This window comes from Orycteropus afer, unplaced genomic scaffold (assembly GCF_000298275.1).
Source record: "Orycteropus afer afer isolate SDZICR_OR568_19922 unplaced genomic scaffold, OryAfe1.0 scaffold00014, whole genome shotgun sequence".
Taxonomy (NCBI): Eukaryota; Metazoa; Chordata; class Mammalia; order Tubulidentata; family Orycteropodidae; genus Orycteropus; species Orycteropus afer.
Window position 1 is genome coordinate 1,821,090 of NW_006921601.1, and position 18,822 is coordinate 1,839,911.

The window sequence follows — 18,822 nt, forward strand, 5'->3', positions numbered from 1 at the left end:
TCTGTTGGAGAAAATGATTGATACCACTAGAAATTCATGATCACCAATTCTCATATGGGTCCTCACCACTCTGCTATAATTGTTGTTGTTGTTTGCCGTCAAGTCGGCCCCAACTCATAGCGACCCCTCCTTGGGTTTCCAAGGCAGTATCACTACGGAAGTAGGATTGCCCAACCTTCCTTCCGAGGAGTGGCTGGTGGGTTTGAACCGCCAGCCTTCTGGTGAGCAGTCAAGTGCCTTAGGCACTATGCTACCAGAGCTCCTACACTCTGCTATAATATTATCCTATAATACGGAAGTAATAGTATAGTCTCTACTTTCTTTCTCCTATTGTATTTGTTTTCTTAAACCACCTTGACTTCTAAATCCCATCCACTCGTACACACACATACATACACACTTCACTCACTGATAATCAGGTCTCCAACTTCATGTAGAAAATAGAAATTGTCAGACAGCAGCTCCACCATACAACTTACAAACCTACTGTCTTAGTTAAGATGCAGGTCAGGTTGCCATGATAAGAGAGAGAAAAATCATAGGGATTTAAGACTATAGTTTTATTCCTTTTTATGTAGCAGAACCAGGGATGGTAAAATGACTTGACAATATAGCAGGCCCAGCCTCCTTCCATCTTGTGGCTCAGCCATCCCAGCGTGTTACCCTCTCTGCATGGTTGAAGATGGCTTACCCTCACATCCACTTTCCAGCCTGTAAGAAGAGGCAATAGGAACAGAAGGCCCACTCCTCTCCTTTAAAAGCTTGATCTGGAAGCTGCATTTATCACTTCCACCCACATTTACTGACCAGACCTAGTCATATAGCCATACTTAGCTGCAAGAAGGCTAGAATATATAGCTGTATCTGGTTGGCTATGATTTATTTTTATCTACAGTCATCCTCTCCTACTAACTTCCTATTATAATTGAGTCTCTCCTCCTATCAAAAACTAGGACCTTCCACTTCTGCTGCAGATTCCATTACTTCCTGCCTTCTCAGAAACTTTGTGGTATTAATTAGCCATTCTCTCACTCCTATGTCTTCAGCCTTTTCTATATATTTGAGTGATTCCATCAACCAGAGATGAATGCCAGTCTACCCATCTTAAAAGAAAACAAAACAAAAAAAAAACCTTGTATTCTAATCTTTCTCTAGTGACTACTCTCTTTCCTTTTGTTAATTACTATACTCCTAAAATACTTGCTTAAAGTCAGTCACGCTACTTCCTCATACCACATTCAGTTTTCATTCCACCCAATCTGTCTTCTGCTTTTGCAACCTCACCAAAGTGGCTCTTTCCAAAGTTGCCAAGGATCTCTAACTAAATTGAGATAATACTTACCAGTTCTGTGTTAGCTTCCTAGGGCTGCTGTAACAAATTACCACCAAAACAACAGAAATTTATTCTCTCACCATACAGTTCTGAAGGCCAGAAATCAGAAGTAAAAGTCAATAAGGCCACTCTCCCTGCCTGCAAAGGGTTTAGGGGAGAATCTTCATCTTCTGGCTGCAGCTTTCTCTGCATGCGTCCATTCTCTGCTTTCATCTTCACATGGCCTTCTACTCTTCTCTACATGTCTCTCCTCTGTGTGATCTTAAAAGGACAATTGACATTGGATTTAGGGCCCAACCAAATAATCCAGGATTATAGCATCTGAAGATCCTTAATTACATCTGCAAAGAACCTTTTTCCAAATAGGGTCACATTCACAGATTCTGGAAGTTGGGATGAGGACGTACCTTTTGAGGGGTCATCATACAATACACTACAGTCTCCATTTTGATTGATCCAGGAGCAGCATTTCAATCAGTTCCATACTTTCTCCTTGAGCTTCTTCTCCTTTACTTTTTACGATTCTTTGCTCCCCTTGTTTTCTTCCTGCCTCTCTGTCTGCTTCATCTTGGTCTCTTTTGCAGGCTGGCTTTTTTTTTTTTTTTTCCCCTTTTTTTATTGTTTATTTTGTTCTTGTGCCTGGCTATGGCCTTTTAGTTCACATTTTAAAAATATTTCCCTATCACTGCTACGCATTTGAAGCAAAAGGAGAATGGCAGTGTGGGGACTTATAATGCTGCCCCTACCAAAAATCCAGGGCCTTTTCTGAATTCCAGGCTTTCAGAGTATGTGTCAGCCAGGGTGGTATATGAATAAAGTAGACTAAGTAACAGCAAAACAACTGTAGCTCAGCTTCAGTTGGGGAAACAATAGGGAATAGTGGAGAGTGTGGCAAATGGAAGACCATATGCCACAAAGAACAAGGCAATAGTGAGCTCTAGTGGATTGTTACTATGTGGAAGTGTAAGTCCAGTATGGCAGGCTGATCTTTCTTTATTAAGCCTTGAAATAATGGTCTTCTCCAAGATTCTGACTTGGATCCTCATTTCCTCCTATTTTACACACTCTCACTAATTCCATGATTTGCATTACTTCTATATTACTTGTATATCCAAATTCTTACTGGAATTTGTACTTAGATGTCTAATAGGCATGTGAAACTCAACACATATAAAACCGAACAGATTCACTGGTGGGAGTCGCTGTCTAAGAGTTATTATTTTCTCTATGAGGTTGGAAACCACGTTATGTATTAAGAGTAAAGGATGGTGTTTACGTGTGTGTGTGAGAGTCAAGATGAAAGATGAAATTAAAACTTTCAGGAGTCAAGAAAGTTGAAAATATTCTTGCGTAAAACGGAAGAAAGAAGGTGATCAGGGAATATAGTAAGACTTCTACTCATTCTGGGAACAACATAGTATGAGCATCTGAATTCTGATTTTAGAAATCCCTCGCTTTGCATTCTGGTTCTTTCACCCAATAATTTTGTGGCTTTGGGCAACTTCATTAAACTCTCTCACACTGAGCTACAGCTCTTTCATCTAAAATAGTGATCAATAATACTGAACCATTGACACAGTGGCTGCAACGATGGGCTCGGGTATAGCAAAGATCATGGGGCTGGCACAGGACCAGCAATCTTTCGTTCTGCTGCACATAAGGTTGCTAAGAGTCAGAGACAACTTGATGGCACCTAACAACAACAATATTGAGCCTAAACTTATATAGTTTGTGTGTGTGTGTGAGGATTAAAGATAATGTATGTACCTTGCCTAGAACATAGTAGGTGCTCACCAAACAGTAATGATTATATAGTGAAGAGTACCACATCCATCCAATTACCAGAAATATTATTCATTTTTAACTCATCCTTCGCCCTCATCCTACATATTCAGTGTCTTAAGTCCTGTCTTCTACTTCCATGCTCTTGCATCCATCTTCTGCAGTTCCTTCATGACTTTAGTTCAAGCCACTATCATCTCTGACCTGAATTATAGCCATGAACTCCAAATTGGTTCCACTTCCCTAAGCTGCTCTCACAGTAGCTGCCACTAGCAATCTGTCACAAATTTCGAATACTCCTATTTCATCCAGAAAAAGAGACAAGTTTACTAATATGTCTTCCAAGGGTCTGCATTTGCTGCCTCTTGAGATGGGTAATGTATTAGTTTTCTACTCTGTGATAACAAATTGAGTAGCTTCAAACAACACAAATCTATTAGCTCACAGATCAGGAGATCAGAATAGCGTAGCTGGGTTCTCTGTTCACGGCATTGCAAGACTAAATTCTCATCTGGAGGCTCAGGAAAAATCTGTTTCCAAGCTCATTCTTGTCACTGGCAGAAATTAGTTCTTTGTGACTAGAGTCCCCGTTTCATGCTGGCTGTCAGCCAGGGGACTGCTCTCAGCTAAAGGCTTCTCTCCACTCTAAAGCCAATGTTTCAGGTGCCTTCCTCCATTTTCATGCCAACAACGAGGTGTTAAATCCTTGTACTTCAAATCTCTCTGACTTCCTCTTCTGCTACCAGCCAGGGAAACTGCTCTGCTTTTAAAGGACTTTTGTGATTAGGTTAGGACTAGTTAGCTAATCTCTCTATCTTAAGGGCAATTGATTAGTAACATTAATTACATCTGCAAATTCTCTTTTGCCACAAAGGGTAACATAATCACAGGAGTGATATCTAATTATATGCACAGGTTCCACCCACACTCAAGGAAAAAAGATTTTATAAGGGTGAGAGTCAGTGGGCCTCATTTTAGGATTCTGCTTACCACAAAGCCAGGGAAAGCTTCTTGGAGGAATTGCTGCCTGAGCTGAGATCGTAAGGACCTCAGTAGGCCATAATGTAATCAGGAAGGAAGGGAGAAGCTTCCAGAAGGAGGTAACAGCACATGCAAAGACCATGTAGCTCAAGAAAGTAAAGCAAATAAAAGGTACTAAAGGAAGACCAGCATGTCTACAGTGGAGAGAACAAGGTTCATAGTGGCTTGAAACAAGGTTGGAGAGGCAGGTAGGAAGGAGGCGAATTATGCAGACTTTGTAGACCCTGTTAAAAAGTTTGCTTGCAGGAGAATGGAATAATCAGATTCATTTTTTGAAACACCACTCTGACTATAAGGTTAAGGATGGATGTGAGAAGGCATCAGTAGCATATGGTGGACCACTCAGGCTAGGAGGGTAGGACAGGATCATGAGATGCCATTAGGGTAATGTCAGTGGAGATAGATGCAGATTGATTTGAGAAACACTTAATAGGTAACATCAACAGGACTTCACGATTGATTGGATATGAGAGTGATGCAGTTGGATTTCCTATGAAGCAGACTCTAAGACACAGCTGTTCAAGAGAGCTCTTGAAGTCATCACCTGTGCAAGAGAGAGAGGACAAAAGCAGAATTGGGTAAAGGAAGAAGCTGAGCAGTAACTCAATCCCAAAGAAGGCCCCCATCAACCCCCTGAAGAACTCTGGGGTTGTGAAAGTCTTTCAGAGTTATCCTCTACTGTTAAGGGGTTGAAACTCTATACCTCTGCACTGATCCTACATTGGATGTAGGACCTCCTAGAAAGCCAACATCATCTTGGACAAGCCAGCTCTCTTCAACTCAGGTATGAAGCTGAGAGTAAATCCAGTTTGTGAAGACAATAAATCCTTCATTTTTGAAGGGGTCTGGGCTTTGCATCACAGCCTTTACCACAGAGATGAAGGAGCCTAAGGAAGCAAGGCGTCAAAGATGATTTCTAAATTTCTGACCTGTGCAACCTGGTGGATGCATTTATTGCATATATTGCAATCATTCCCCCTACTAGATTGGAAGCTTCTCAAGTACGGATTGTATTGAACAACCAGTGTGCAGCCCTATACCTGGCACATAGTTTGATGCATAAATGAACGCCTGCCCGTGGCTCCTAGTTCCTTTTCTGTCTCCTCAACATCTCTTTGCTCCCGTGCCCTCCCTCCCTCCCTCCCTCCAATGTGTGAAAAGTACAGCAGGTTATCTGAGGCCCCACCTGGGCTGGCGTTGAACAAACAGCAAATCAGGCTCCTCAGATGGGCAAGGCAGGTAGTGCCAGGAGAAAGGAAAGGGGGAACTGTTGCGGGCACCTCACCCACCCCTAGGCTGAAAGCCTTCTTCAATGCTTCACCTGCGATAAACTCAATGCTGCCTGGACCAGGTCCTCAGAATTCGCCATAAAACTAGTACACATTGGTACACTAATCTACTCTTTGATGCCCCACATTTTACAGCTACTGATGGGGACCAGATCGGAGGACGGAATTTCAGGTCTTATGGGAGTTTGTTAGGAACAGAGGAGGATGGATACCTGTCAGGGCTGAAATATAAAGGTGACAAGTCCTACTCCAAAAGGCTAAACCCACCTCAGTCCTGCACACGCCCCCTTTTGCTTTGTTTCTGCTGCCCCTCAGTGACCCAGCCCCCTTCCGACCCCCTCTCGTGGGAACCTGGCGCCCTACACAGGCGGCTCCGTTTGACATAAAAGCAAACAGTGAGCGTCAGCGTGTCGGGTGGGAGTGGGCGCTGCCTGGAGACCGCAGAGAAAGCCAGCCTCGTCCTCCCCTTCCTTGCCTGCGCTGGGCTCGGATTGCAAACAAACCCTTCCTATTTTTCAACAGCCCCCCATCCCACCCCCATTTATCCTGGGCATTTCTCACCACCATCCCGACCTTCCTCAAAGCCCAAGTCACACTTTCTCCCGGCAGTTCTTCCCCCTGCCTGAGCTTCCCTGGGGACAAATGCCCTCTTCCACCTCTACCCACCGCCCATTCTCGCCCGCTGCTGAAGTTTCCTTGAAGCCTTGGGTGGAAGCCTGGATTGGGGCCTTGGTAGGAAAGTGGAGGGTGCCCGGGCAGATGCAGCGGCTACCCCAGCCCCGCAGTGATGAGCTGCAGAGCCTTACCGTAGCCAGGGCGCGGCGGTCACCCCGCCACCGCGGCAGAGAACCGTAACCTCTGCACTTCTCAAGGGCTGAGACATCTGAGCCGCAGCGGGGGACCCCCACGCGCAGCCCTAGTCTCCGACACCACCTGCACGTCCCCTGCCCCCATCCCGAGAGATGCAGGACCCTGGGGCAACAGCGTACTATCCCAGACCTCTTACACACGCACGCACACACACCTCGCATCCAGCCCAAGAGCTCCCCGGAATCAGGGAGAAGACAAGAGAGATGTAGCGAGGGGTCCCCCCTTGGAGGAGGACAGTCACGCAGGGAGGGGGCGGGTGAGTCGCGAGTGGCGGACGGGGGCGGAAGGATCACCTGTCAGGACAGACGCGGCCCGGAGCCAGCGAGGCAAGAGGGCCCAGGCGGGGAGCGCGAAGGGGAGCGGAGGCGCGGGGCCGGAGCTGGGGGCGGGAACCAGGCGGGGACCTGGCGGGCGGGGCGGACGGGCGCCCCAGCCGGAGTCGCCGCGCGCGAGCAGGTGGAGCCGCGGCGGGAGCCCGCCCTGCCCAGCGGAGGGAGACATGCCTCCTACCCACAGCCCTGCCCAGCGGAGGGAGACATGCCTCCTACCCACAGCCCTGCCCAGCGGAGGGAGACATGCCTCCTACCCACAGCCCTGCCCAGCGGAGGGAGGCTGCCGGCCCCGCTGGGGCCATGGAGCTGCTGAGGCTGAACCGAAGCGTGTCAGGACCCGGGCCCGGGCCGGGGGCTTCTCTATGCCGTCCTGGGGGTCTCCTCCTCAACAGCAGCGGCGCCAGCAACCTCAGCTGCGAGTCCCCTCGCATCCGCGGAGCCGGGACGCAAGGTGGGTGCCTCCACAAGCCTCCTCCACGAGCTCCTTCTCACAGCACCTCACAGCAGTCAAAGAGGCGCCCCACGGCCTCCTCAAACGCCCTTGTCCTCCTCTTGGGAGTACTCGGCTCGCTGCCCCTCACATGGGCGACCCCCGCAGGCTCTTACAGCTCCACCACAGCCTCACACCATCCCCCCAACAGCCCCTCCACAGTCCTCCCCCAGCACACATCTCAAGTTGGGAGAGACAAGGACCTCTTCTCGTCAACCCTTCAGGTCTCTCTTTTCCTTTACATCCAGTTCACTGTGCCACAGTGAGAAAGGGAAGGAAGAAAGAAAAGCAAGAGTGAGAAAAAGAAGGAGTCTGGTTGGAAGAGGCAGCATTCTGAAGGCCTGAATGGGAAGTTAGAGTTGTAGTCTCCTATGTCCCCCACCCTAAACCCCTTCCCTCCCAAATGAGATCCTCTCTCCTGAACTCCTGGGGACTGCTCCGCATTTCACTCATCCTTAAAGCCCTCCACCTCCCAAGTTTGAGTTCCTCTCAAGGCTCTGTAGTTTCAGTCTCCAAATAGTGTCTCCAAGCCCCCTCCTTCTTCTCCTCAGAGTTCCAAACTGCCCCCTTGACAGCCCCATCCCTTTGTACCACCATCTGCTCCCCCTTTCTACCCTCTTGAAACTACTTTCAGTCACCTAGTCCCCAAGAGAGAATTTCACCTCACATCAGCATTTTCTTAAAGACCCAGCTCAAGATACATCTTTTTCCCCTCCTGCAGCTCTCTTCTCTTTAAATGTTTGTTTAACCCTGATCTCCCAATCCTGCAGACAAAAAGATGTCCTCATGATCAAGTGCAGAGGAGAGACAAACCAATGGATAAATCACAGTGTGGCAGGTGGCAGGAGAGGGTCTGAACTACTGGCATGCAAAGGAGAGAATGACGGGGTCCAAGAACTTCGCAGAGGAGGGAAACTGGGAGTTGGTCTTGAAGTTGAAGTTCAGTAGGCAGAAAAGGAAGGAGAGCGATTTCAGGAGAAAGAACTCTGTCAAGAAGGGAAAAGTTGGAATGAATCACAATGCAAGCATTTATTTACTCCACAAACTAATGCATGCTTTCTCAGCTCAGTTGTTACAACTGCACTTAGATTCTGTCAGTCAAGAAATATTTATTGAACCAGAGACTATGTTAGGCACTGAGGCATGAGTTGAGAAAAACTGAAACAGTCCCTACTTCATGGAGCTCACAGTTTAGTGGCAAGAACAGACAAGTAACCAGAGAATTGCAGCCCAAAGTGGAAAGTGCCTCATAGGGTTGTGGGAACACAGAAGATGAGCCCCAAATCCAGACTTGAGAATCAAGGTTGACTTCCAAAGAGGTGATGTCTAAAGTGAAATCAGAGGGGGAGCCAGCCAAGTAAAGGGGAGAAGAGGCAAAAAGCATCCCGAACAGAGGAAAGTATGTGTAATAGCCCAAAGTGTAAATCCATGGCACTTATATTTATTCAGTGTGACATAGTTTCTGTGTGGCTAGAACATGTACACTCAGGCTGGAGATCAAACTAATGTATTTCTGAAAAGCATTATAGACCTAACTGAGGAGTGTGTATTTTATTCTGAAGCAATGGGAACGACTGAGAGGTTTTAAGCTAGGATTGGTTGTATAGTATAGCAGATAGATTGGAGGACAGAAGTCAGAGGAGGGCAGAGGAACACTTTAGAAGGCTATTACAGTGATCCCGGTGAAACATCATGCTGGCTTAGACAAAGGAACTGGCAGTGGAGATGGAAAGAAGTGGATGGATTTGAGAGCCAATTGTGAAGTAGAATTAACAAGACCTGGGAGCTCTGGTGTTGTAGTGCCTAAGGCATTTGACTGCTAACCAGAAGGCTGGGGGTTGAAACCAAGGAGGGGTCACTATGAATTGGATCCGATTCCACAGCAGTGAGTTTGGTTTGGTTTGGTTGGTGATTGATTAGAAGTGGAGAGGAAAGGAGAGGTCAAGGGTTTCTGGCTTGGGCAATTGGATGGATGTTGGTGCTATATAATGAGCAGGTTGACAAAGGAGCAGAAACAGGTTTGGAAAAGGAAATTATAAATTCTGTTTTGAACCCACTGAGCTTAAATGCCATTGAGACATCTAGGTGGAGTTGCCTGTTAAGCTGTTGAGTCCATCAGTCAGCATTCTTAGGGGAGAGGTCTGAGCTAGAAATATAGACTTGAAAGGTCTTGCCTAGAGGAGATAATGGAAGCCATGGGTATAGATAAAAATCATCCCAAAATTGTGTAGAATGGAAAGAAAAGAGGACCTAGGATAGGATTCTATGCTGTTGTTCTTGTTAGATGCCATTGAGTCAGCTCTGACTCATAGCAACCCTATGTACAACATGCTGCCCGGTCCTGTGCCAGCCTCACAATGCTTGCTATAACTGAGCCCATTGTTGCAGCCACTATGTCAATCCATCTCATTGAAGGCCTTCCCCTCTTTCACTGACCCTCCACTTTACCAAGCATGATATCCTTCTCCAGGGAATGGTCCCTTCTGACAACATGACCAAAGTAGGTGAGACAAAGTCTGGCCATTCTTGCTTCCAAGGAGCATTCTTCCCGGAAGGATTTGTTAGTTCTTTTGGTAGTCCATGGTACTTCTGGTATTCTTGGCCAACACCACAACTCAAAAGCATCAACTCTTCTTCCTTATTCATTGTCCAGCTTCACATGCATATGAGGTAATGGAAAATACCATGGCTTGGGTTAGGCATACCTTAGTCTTCAAAGAGACATCTTTGGTCTTCAGCACTTTAAAGAGGTGTTTTGCAGATTTGTCCAGTGCCATAAGTCGTCTGATTTCTTGACTGCTGCTTTCTATGGAAACCCAATCTTTAAAAGCTAGGCAGAGGAAGAAGAGTCTGTGGAAGACATTTAGGACAAACTGTCAGAGAGACAGGAGCTATGTCCTTCCAGACGCCAAAGGAAAAGAGAGTTTCAAGTAGGGTGGTGTCCAAAACCAAACTTGTTGCCATCAAGTCAATTCTGACTCATAACAACCTTATAGAACAAGACAGAATTGCCCCCACGGAGCTTCCAAGCCTATAATCTTTACAGAAGCAGACTTCCATGTCTTTCTCCTGCAAAGAAGCTGGTTGATTTTAACAACTGACCTTTTGATTAGTAGCCAAACACTTAACCACTCTGCCACTAGGATTCCTTCAGGGTAGGCTAAATGATGTCAATTACAGCAATATAGTTGGATAAAGACAGAACACTATCCTTTGGATTCCATAACAAGGAAGTTCTTAGGTGAAATAGTGGGTGCTGAGGCCTAACTGCAGTAGGTTGATTGGGCCAGAGGGAGAGACAATTTGAGAAGTGAGGTAGGGTGTGTAGATAAAACTTTCAGGGAGTTTTGACATTTTGTAGGGAGAAACAACAACAACCAAAAAATAAAAATTAAAAAAACTCACTGCCATTGAGTTGTTTCCAACTCATAGTGACACCTCCTTGGGTTTCTGAGGTGGTATCTCTACAGAAATAGATTGCCCGGTCTTCCTTCGAAGGAGTGGCTGGTGGGTTTGAACCACCAGCCTTCTGGTTAGCAGTCAAATATCTTAGGCACTACGCCACCAAAGCTCCCTTTGTAGGGAGAGAGGGAAACAAAGATAGTGCTAGAAAATGCATAAGATTGAGAAATGAGTGTGTGTGTGTGTGTGTGTGTGTGTGTGTGTGACTTTGTCTTTTGAATTCTTTTGGTGGTAGTAGGGACAAGAGCATTTGCAAATGTTGAATAGAAAATGAGGCTGGAGAAAGGAACATTGAAGGTGCAGAAGAGAGGAGAGGGCACAGTCCTCAGCAAAGGTCCCTGAGAAAGCAGGATGTGAAGCAATTCCAAGCTGTGGTGCAAGAAGTGGCCTCACACATCTGGAAGTTATTACTCACACTACATTCAGATGTTACCAAGCAGTCAGAAGTTACCCACAGACTCTTATTACCCACAGTCACTCAATACTACCCTTGTAGATGCATATGTTCATTCCAACATTACCAACAGAAATTATCCTGATATAACCCACAGACACTTGAGTTTGCCCATGTTTACTTAAATGCTACCCACAGAAACCCAGACATTACCCACACTCACGTTAATAGTGCCCGTAATCATTTAGATGTTACCCATCCATGGAACGCTACTAATTTTCATTTTGTTATTAACCACACAGAATCAGATGCTATCTCTGCTCACTTAGGTAACCTTCCTCCAGCTTTTCCCATAAAATCAAAGACACTACTTTTGTGCACTCCAATATTACCGACAGAGACTCAACTATTACCTGTATTCATTTAGATGATCAGTTAATTTCACTCAACCAAGTGTTATTTGTACTCAAATATTGCCCACACATGCTTGGATATTTACTAACTTAGCTATTACTATCATCATTTGGATATTACCGTATTTGCACAGGTATTACCACAGAACCCTAATGTAAGCCATACTTCTTCAAGATGTTTCCTACAAAATGAGATGTTATCTGCAGACTTTTGGTTATCACCCTGGCTCATTCCAATGTTCCAACACTTACTCAGATACTTAAAAAAAAAAAAAAAAAAAAACAACAACAAACTGCTGCTGTCAAGTTGATTCCAACTCATAGCAACCTTACAGTACAAAACAGAACTTCCCTGTAGTGTTTCAGAGGCTGTAAATCTTGGGAAACAAAACTCCACATCTTTCTCCCACAGAGCATCTGGTGGGTTCAAACCTCTTTAACCACTGCACCACCACTTAAATGTTATCCACACTCAATTAGTATTACCTATAGACATGTAGTTGTTAACCTTCTCTGGATATTGCCCACAGAAACTCGTGTTACTCTCACCTACCCTGATATCATCTCGAAGACTAAGATATTACGCAATGGTCACTCCGATATTATGCACACACTCTTGGCTATTACTCTTACTCTCTCAATCTTACCCATTGACACTTGAATGTCCCTCCATTCAATCAACTATTACTCATGGTCAGTTGGATGCTATCTGCTCACCATAAAGACATAGATATTATTACTTTGATGTCAGAATTCATGAGTGACCAGATCCCACACACTAATGGAAGGCAGAATTTGAGGCATCAACAGTTTCAAGGTTCTGTGGAATCCTTTCATAGAAAAGCTTGGTTTTTGTTTTGTATCATATTGTCTGGATTTTTGTGCTCTTACTTTCTCCGTCATAATTTGGACAAAACAAAGGCCCTCGAGACCCCAGAAGCAGAACTGAACTATTCCAATCTCTTGAGTCCACTGGTTCTACTCTCCTCTCATACCCAGTGGGCTAATGCCCATAGGCAGACTGTCAGTGCACCAGGGGTTATAATCCAGAAGGTGCCATCTCCCATCTATCCACTCCACCTTAGGTTCCTAGTCACTTCAGCTACTGTGAACACTCATAGTTGCCACATATATGGATGCATATATACCCACTAGTTTTAACTCTAAGATTGCTTTTAGTTAGTCATTTTCATATCACCTAACTGGTCAACAGCAAGGAACTAGAGAGATAGTGGGAATAAGGTAAGATCTAGGAATGCTCAGTGAAAACAGCAAAAACCCAAACCAAACCCACTGCCATTGAGTCAATTCTGAAAGCACTAAAAAATTGCTGCTTAATTTTGTTGAGACTTTGTCCCCTAATTTTTAGGAGTCCCCAAGAAGATTAGGAATTTCAGAAGGAATGAGCCTATCCTCATCCTTCTGCTCCACCACAATTAGTCAAGTTCAAAGAAAGACACATGGGTCATATCAGCCAGACGAATGAATGAGAAATATATTCTGCACACAAGAGTGGTGTACAAACTTGGGAAGGTATGGTGACTACATCAAAAATCAATTGAGGGAGACATCTAGAATAGGATGTGAGAGAAATGATGGATTAGAGGGAGTAAGAAGTGGGAACAAAAGAGGCAGACTGTGAGGGGAGAGAAGAACACAGAATGCAAGATAGACTACCAGCTCTGTCTTTCCAAGTCGAAGGGCCTCTCTGAGAGAGATCTTCTAAAAGGTCTTTATTTTCCTTTACACATACACACACACACACATCTCTAATTTATTACAGATAAGCCTTTCCTACAGAGAGGGGGCCTAGCTTCCTAATGAGACACAAAGGGTTTGTATATAATAGCAAAAGTAGAGCATCAGAAATCACAGCTTGTTATTGACCCCTCAAGGACCCTCCAACATGTGTCTCCAGAGAGACAAAGGCAGAGAGAAAGCATGCTGGAGATCTAGAGGCACAGAGGTGAGAGCTGGATGCAGAAGGAAAAGGCAGGTGCACTTATATGGAGAGAGACAGAGATTCATTCAAGATTCATTAACAAGCACTTGTATATTGAGTGCCTCCTTTGTGCTGGACATCATGCAGAGTGCTAGGGAGAACAAGATGGACATTGTCCCTGTCCTCAAGAAGCTCATACTCTATGGGGGAGGTAGATAATTAAATATAACATATAGTGAGAAATGCCATGATAGAATCCTGGGGGATGGGGGAGGGACACTGAGATTGAGATTCAGTTAAGAGAAGGAGGAAATGTGATGAATGACAGAGGAACCAGGGAACAGTAAGTAGGACGCCAAACATTGTAAGAATCTAGAGACTTGGATTATATTCTCACGCAGCCTCTTACTAGCTGTATGACCTTGGACAAGTTTTTTCACTGCTGGGCTCAGTTTAGGGATCTCTCCTTAATAGCACTGTGGATATCTGATATCTACAATGGCATCAAGAAAGGCTAGGTATTGTAAGGAGAAAACAGCATAATGTGGGAGCTAAAACAAGAGGAAGAGGGAGCTGCAGCTCTGAGCCTTCTTCCTCCAACTGGGAGGCTCTGCCTCTTGCCTTCTCTTTATTTAAGTGCCAGTCTCCCACCTGTTGGGCCAGGGGTGTGGATACTTCAATCCAGTTCAATTCAATCCAACTTCGCCTGGGTGCCTACTGGCCTAGGAGTCTACTTGGCTACAGTATGGAGACCCAGAGATGAATCCATCTCCCAACAGAAATTGACTCAAATGAATGGGGTTAATCCTCCCAGCCCTCTGTCTAGCCCAGCGACATCAGATTTCCCTCATCTGAGCTTTCACAGCACCTTGTACATCCCTCTGTCTCACCCCTTATCACACAGTGTGGAAACTATGTTTGTGTACCTGCATTCCCCTCTAGAGTGTAGCAGGAAATTTGTCATGTTCATCTCTTTGTTCCCTGTGCTTAGCCCAGAGGTAGTCCTCTGTAAATGTTTGTTGAGTGAGAATGAATGTTTGGAGATACTAAAATACAAAGCAGAAAGTAAAAAGGACTCTAACAGATCTATAAGGAACATGCATGGATCAAAGAAAAGGGAAATGAATTCCAAATGCAGTGTACAGAAGTGGCAGTTGACCTGAGTCTTGAAAGACAAGAGATAAAAAGGAGTTCACCAGATATAGAAGTCTGTGATGGGGAGAGAGGAGGTTGGTGAAGAAGCATTCCAGGCTGAGGAACCAGTGTGAGCAAGGAGTCATGAGTGTATATAATTAAAAAAAAATTAAAAGACTCATCCAGTGGCTTAAGTGGGTGCATAGCAGGGGAGAAGGGAGAGGACAGAGCAGGAGGTGGAGGACTTTGATAATATGCTAAGCACTTGCAGATTATAGAGAATAGATGAAAGCCTTTTGTTTGTTTTTTGTTTTCTTTTTGAAGAGAATAAGGATATGATCTTACATGGGTTTCAAAAGGAATGGACTGCATAGGAAAGAAAGACACAGGGAGGAAGTGGGAAGAGAGCTGTTACATTATGGGGACTGCAATCAATGTCATGAAACAAAATGTGTATGAGCTGCTGTATGGAAAATGAATTTGCTCTATAAACTTTCACCCAAATGACAATTAGGAAAAAAAAAAGGGGGGGGGGGTAATGGATGGTCAGCATGTCAAAAGTTGCAGGGAGGTCAAGTAGAATAGGCTGAGAAGAGACCTCTGGATTTGGAAGTGAAGGCTTAGTGACCTTGGGAAGAAGTGTCCAAACAGTGATGGAGGAGAGTGAGACTGGATTGTAATGAATTGGGGTGTGGCTAGGAAGAGACTAATAATCTTTTCAAGTAGTTTGGCTGAAAAAGAGAAGGAAAGATTTGGAGCAAACTTGAGGGGAAAATACAGGGTTTTTTTTTTAAGAAGGGTAGAGCTAGGCCAATTTAACTGTCTGGGTCTCAAGAAGGTAAAGGATTCAAGTTCACTGTCTAATAAGTGAGACCTGGGGGGATGGGGTGATCTTGGAATGTAAGGGATCTGCCTGGGAAGTGGGGGTTGGGGATAAGTGGACTTGAGGTGTTTGGTTCAGTGGAGCCCAAATCCCTTACTGCCAACTCTCCTTTTTCCCACCCAGAATTGGAGCTGGCCATTAGAATCACCCTTTATCTGGTGATCTTTCTGATGAGCGTTGGCGGAAATGTGCTAATCATCGTGGTCCTGGGGCTGAGCCGACGCCTACGAACTGTCACCAATGCCTTCTTGCTCTCTCTGGCAGTCAGCGACCTCCTGCTGGCTGTGGCTTGCATGCCCTTCACTCTCCTGCCTAATCTCATGGGCACGTTCATCTTTGGCACAGTCGTCTGCAAGGCAGTTTCCTACCTCATGGGTGGGTGAGACAGCCTTCTTCCCCTCCCCCAACTCCTCACCTTCGATCCTTGCCAAATGTAGGGATCTTTCCCTATTTGGCTTTGGGAAGTGTGGGAGGTCACACTGGTGAGTGTAAGTGCAAGTTTCCAAAGCGATCCCTTCCTCTTTCCTTCCTCAGGGGTGTCTGTCAGTGTGTCTACACTAAGCCTTGTGGCCATCGCCCTGGAGCGGTACAGCGCCATCTGCAGGCCACTGCAGGCGCGTGTGTGGCAGACGCGCTCCCACGCGGTTCGAGTGATAGTAGCCACATGGCTGCTGTCCGGGTTGCTCATGGTGCCTTACCCCGTGTACACCACCGTGCAGCCAGCGGGGCCCCGTGTGCTGCAGTGCGTGCATCGCTGGCCCAGTGCGCGCATCCGACAGACCTGGTGAGCGTGCCCATGATTTACAGTCCTGGAAACTTCCTTCTCTATCTCCATCAGATGCTTACGACCATAACTCAGGACTCTCCTCCAGCTACTCCACAAGTTACCACTCCAGTTCCCATTTAGCACCGAACACCCGGGATTCCCATTTGGAGCCCCTCCCCCAGTTCTCTGTTGTTGCTGTGTGCCGTCGCGTCGGACCCTACTCATAGCGACCCCTCCTTGGGTTTCCAAGGCAGGGTCACTACGGAAGTAGATTGCCCCATCTTCCTTCCGAGGAGTGGCTGGTGGGTTTGAACCGCCAGCCCTCTTGTTAGCAGTCCAGTGCCTTAGGCACTACGCTACCAGAGCTCCCCCCAGTTCTCTAGCCTTCCCCAAAGGCATCCCTCAATCCTACTTCTACCTCTGGAGGCTGGCCACCAGCCCTAGGAATACCAATCGCTTCCCCACATCTGTGATTGGGTGACTGGACAGAGACCCGCATGATCCGTCTTGTGTGCTGTCTCTAGGTCGGTGCTGCTGCTCCTGCTCTTGTTCTTCGTCCCAGGTGTGGTTATGGCTGTGGCCTACGGACTGATTTCCCGCGAACTCTACCTGGGGCTTCGCTTTGACGGTGACGGTGACACCGAGAGCCAGAGCCGGGTCCGAAGCCAGGGAGGGTTGCAAGATGGGAAAGGACCAGGTGGGCAGAAACAACGGTGGGCGGAGCCTGAGAGAGTAGGGTGGAGTTTGGGAAGGGGCGGGCCCTAGAGTAAGCGAGGCCGGATGGAGGATTGTAAGCAAGAGATGAGGCTGGGAATGTGGCTAAGGTTGTATGTAAGCCAGGTGTGGGAGGGCTGGAGGTTGGAGGACCCTGCCTTCTGCTCTGACCACCCACCCTCTGTACCCAGATCCTGCCCACCAGAACGGGCACTGCCGGCTTGAGACAGGGCTGGCTGGCGAGGATGGCGATGGCTGCTACGTGCAGCTTCCGCGCTCTCGGCCGGCACTGGAGCTGTCGGCGCTGACGGCGCCCCCTTCTGGGCCAGGACCGGGGCACCGGCCGGTCCAGGCAAAGCTGCTGGCCAAGAAGCGCGTAGTGAGGATGTTGCTGGTGATCGTTGTACTTTTTTTCCTGTGTTGGTTGCCAGTGTACAGTGCCAACACATGGCGCGCCTTCGACGGTCCAGGCGCGCACCGCGCGCTCTCGGGCGCACCGATCTCTTTCATCCACTTGCTCAGTTATGCTTCCGCTTGTGTCAACCCCCTGGTCTACTGCTTCATGCACCGTCGCTTTCGTCAGGCCTGCCTCGAAACGTGCTCTCGCTGCTGGCCCCGCCCTCCACGAGCTCGCCCTAGGCCTCTGCCGGACGAGGACCCTCCCACCCCATCCATTGCTTCTCTCTCCAGGCTGAGCTACACCACCATCAGCACACTGGGGCCAGGCTGAGTGGTGAAGGGGAGTGGGGGCTGAGACAGGACAGAGACTGATCCCTACAAGATGGAACCCATGCAGATACGCGAGAAACAAACCAAAACTTACCAGAGACTGACACCTGACAGCGTAGGAAAAGGGGCTTACCTGACAGACGCCATACAGGAACTGAGGCGCACTCCTGATAGGGGATTGAACCAGGCACATAGAAACAGCACCAATCCCAGACAGACACAGAGGCCCTAGCAGTGGCTGTCCCTACACAATAGAAACTATGACAGAGGCTGACCTGCTTCTTATATACACATGCAGTAATGGCAATGATTCCATTAGGGGACATGGATCCAGGCATTGGACTGACTGCTGAGGCTGCCCCCAGTTTGACCTCACAGAGCCCTTCCCCTCCAGTACTGAAAGTGCCAACAGGCCTAAACTCACCCCTCCTTGACCAACAGACAGTTTTGGCAAAAAAATCCCTTCATCCGTTTCCAGTTAAGGACTGTGGCCCTGCCCCCTCTTCCCACACCTGGCTTCTTCAAGAAACAATAAATCATTCAGCTTCTTCCTGAACTTCCTATGGTTTTTTTTTTTTTCTTTTTTTTGAGCAAGGGATTTGTGGAATTCTCCCTGTCAGATGCCTCCTTATGGCCACACCAGTGCACAACCCCCTCCTGAAAACCCCAGGTCTGAAGCTAGGGGGACTCTATATTCTCCCTGGATTGTCATCCTTGACCACCTACATGCCAATGTCCTAGTAACTGGGAGTAGGGGTGGAAGAGGAAGGTTGGGTACCTATGACACATCATGACCCCTGGGCACATTCCTCTAAAGTGGTATCATTGTTAATGAACTGTATTGATAGATGATTATTAACATTTTGATGAAAAGATAAAGCAGCACTGTGTAATAAGACTCACTTTATTCAATTCAATTTCAAACAAATGCCAGAGATCAAACCGTGACAGATGTACACAAGTTCATTAAAGACTGGGGCCTTTTTTATTGTAAAACTGTATATGATACAACATTCGCCAATTCAACATTTTTCACGTGTACAATTAGATGAGACCAATTACATCAATCACGTTGTACAACCATCACCAATTTCGATTGCCAAATGTTCCATCACTATAAACACTCTTTCCCCCTCCCCTCCTCCATCTTGTTCTTGGTAACCACTATTAAACTCTAATATCTACATTTTCCTATTCTAGGTATTTCATATGGTAAGGTCATACATATGAAACATGTATGGTATTTGT

General features: G+C 46.6%; 1 protein-coding gene across 1 annotated transcript; it reads left to right on the plus strand.

Moving 5' to 3' along the window:
- The first annotated feature begins 6,947 nt into the window (after positions 1-6,947).
- CCKBR (cholecystokinin B receptor) lies at positions 6,948-17,575 on the plus strand. Its single transcript, XM_007954339.2, has 5 exons — positions 6,948-7,098; positions 15,489-15,740; positions 15,900-16,149; positions 16,656-16,828; positions 17,037-17,575. The coding sequence occupies exons 1-5, from the start codon at positions 6,948-6,950 to the stop codon at positions 17,573-17,575; spliced, it is 1,365 nt and encodes a 454-aa protein (XP_007952530.1).
- Positions 17,576-18,822: the final 1,247 nt, after the last annotated feature.

What these genes read in the sequence shown, in the direction of transcription:
- CCKBR (XM_007954339.2), top strand. Translation starts at nt 6,948, where the DNA reads ATGGAGCTGCTGAGGCTGAACCGAAGCGTGTCAGGACCCGGGCCCGGG. An exon ending in GCGCGCATCCGACAGACCTG is followed by an intron (nt 16,150 to 16,655) that starts GTGAGCGTGCCC and finishes TGCTGTCTCTAG; the next exon opens with GTCGGTGCTGCTGCTCCTGC. An exon ending in GCAAGATGGGAAAGGACCAG is followed by an intron (nt 16,829 to 17,036) that starts GTGGGCAGAAAC and finishes CTCTGTACCCAG; the next exon opens with ATCCTGCCCACCAGAACGGG.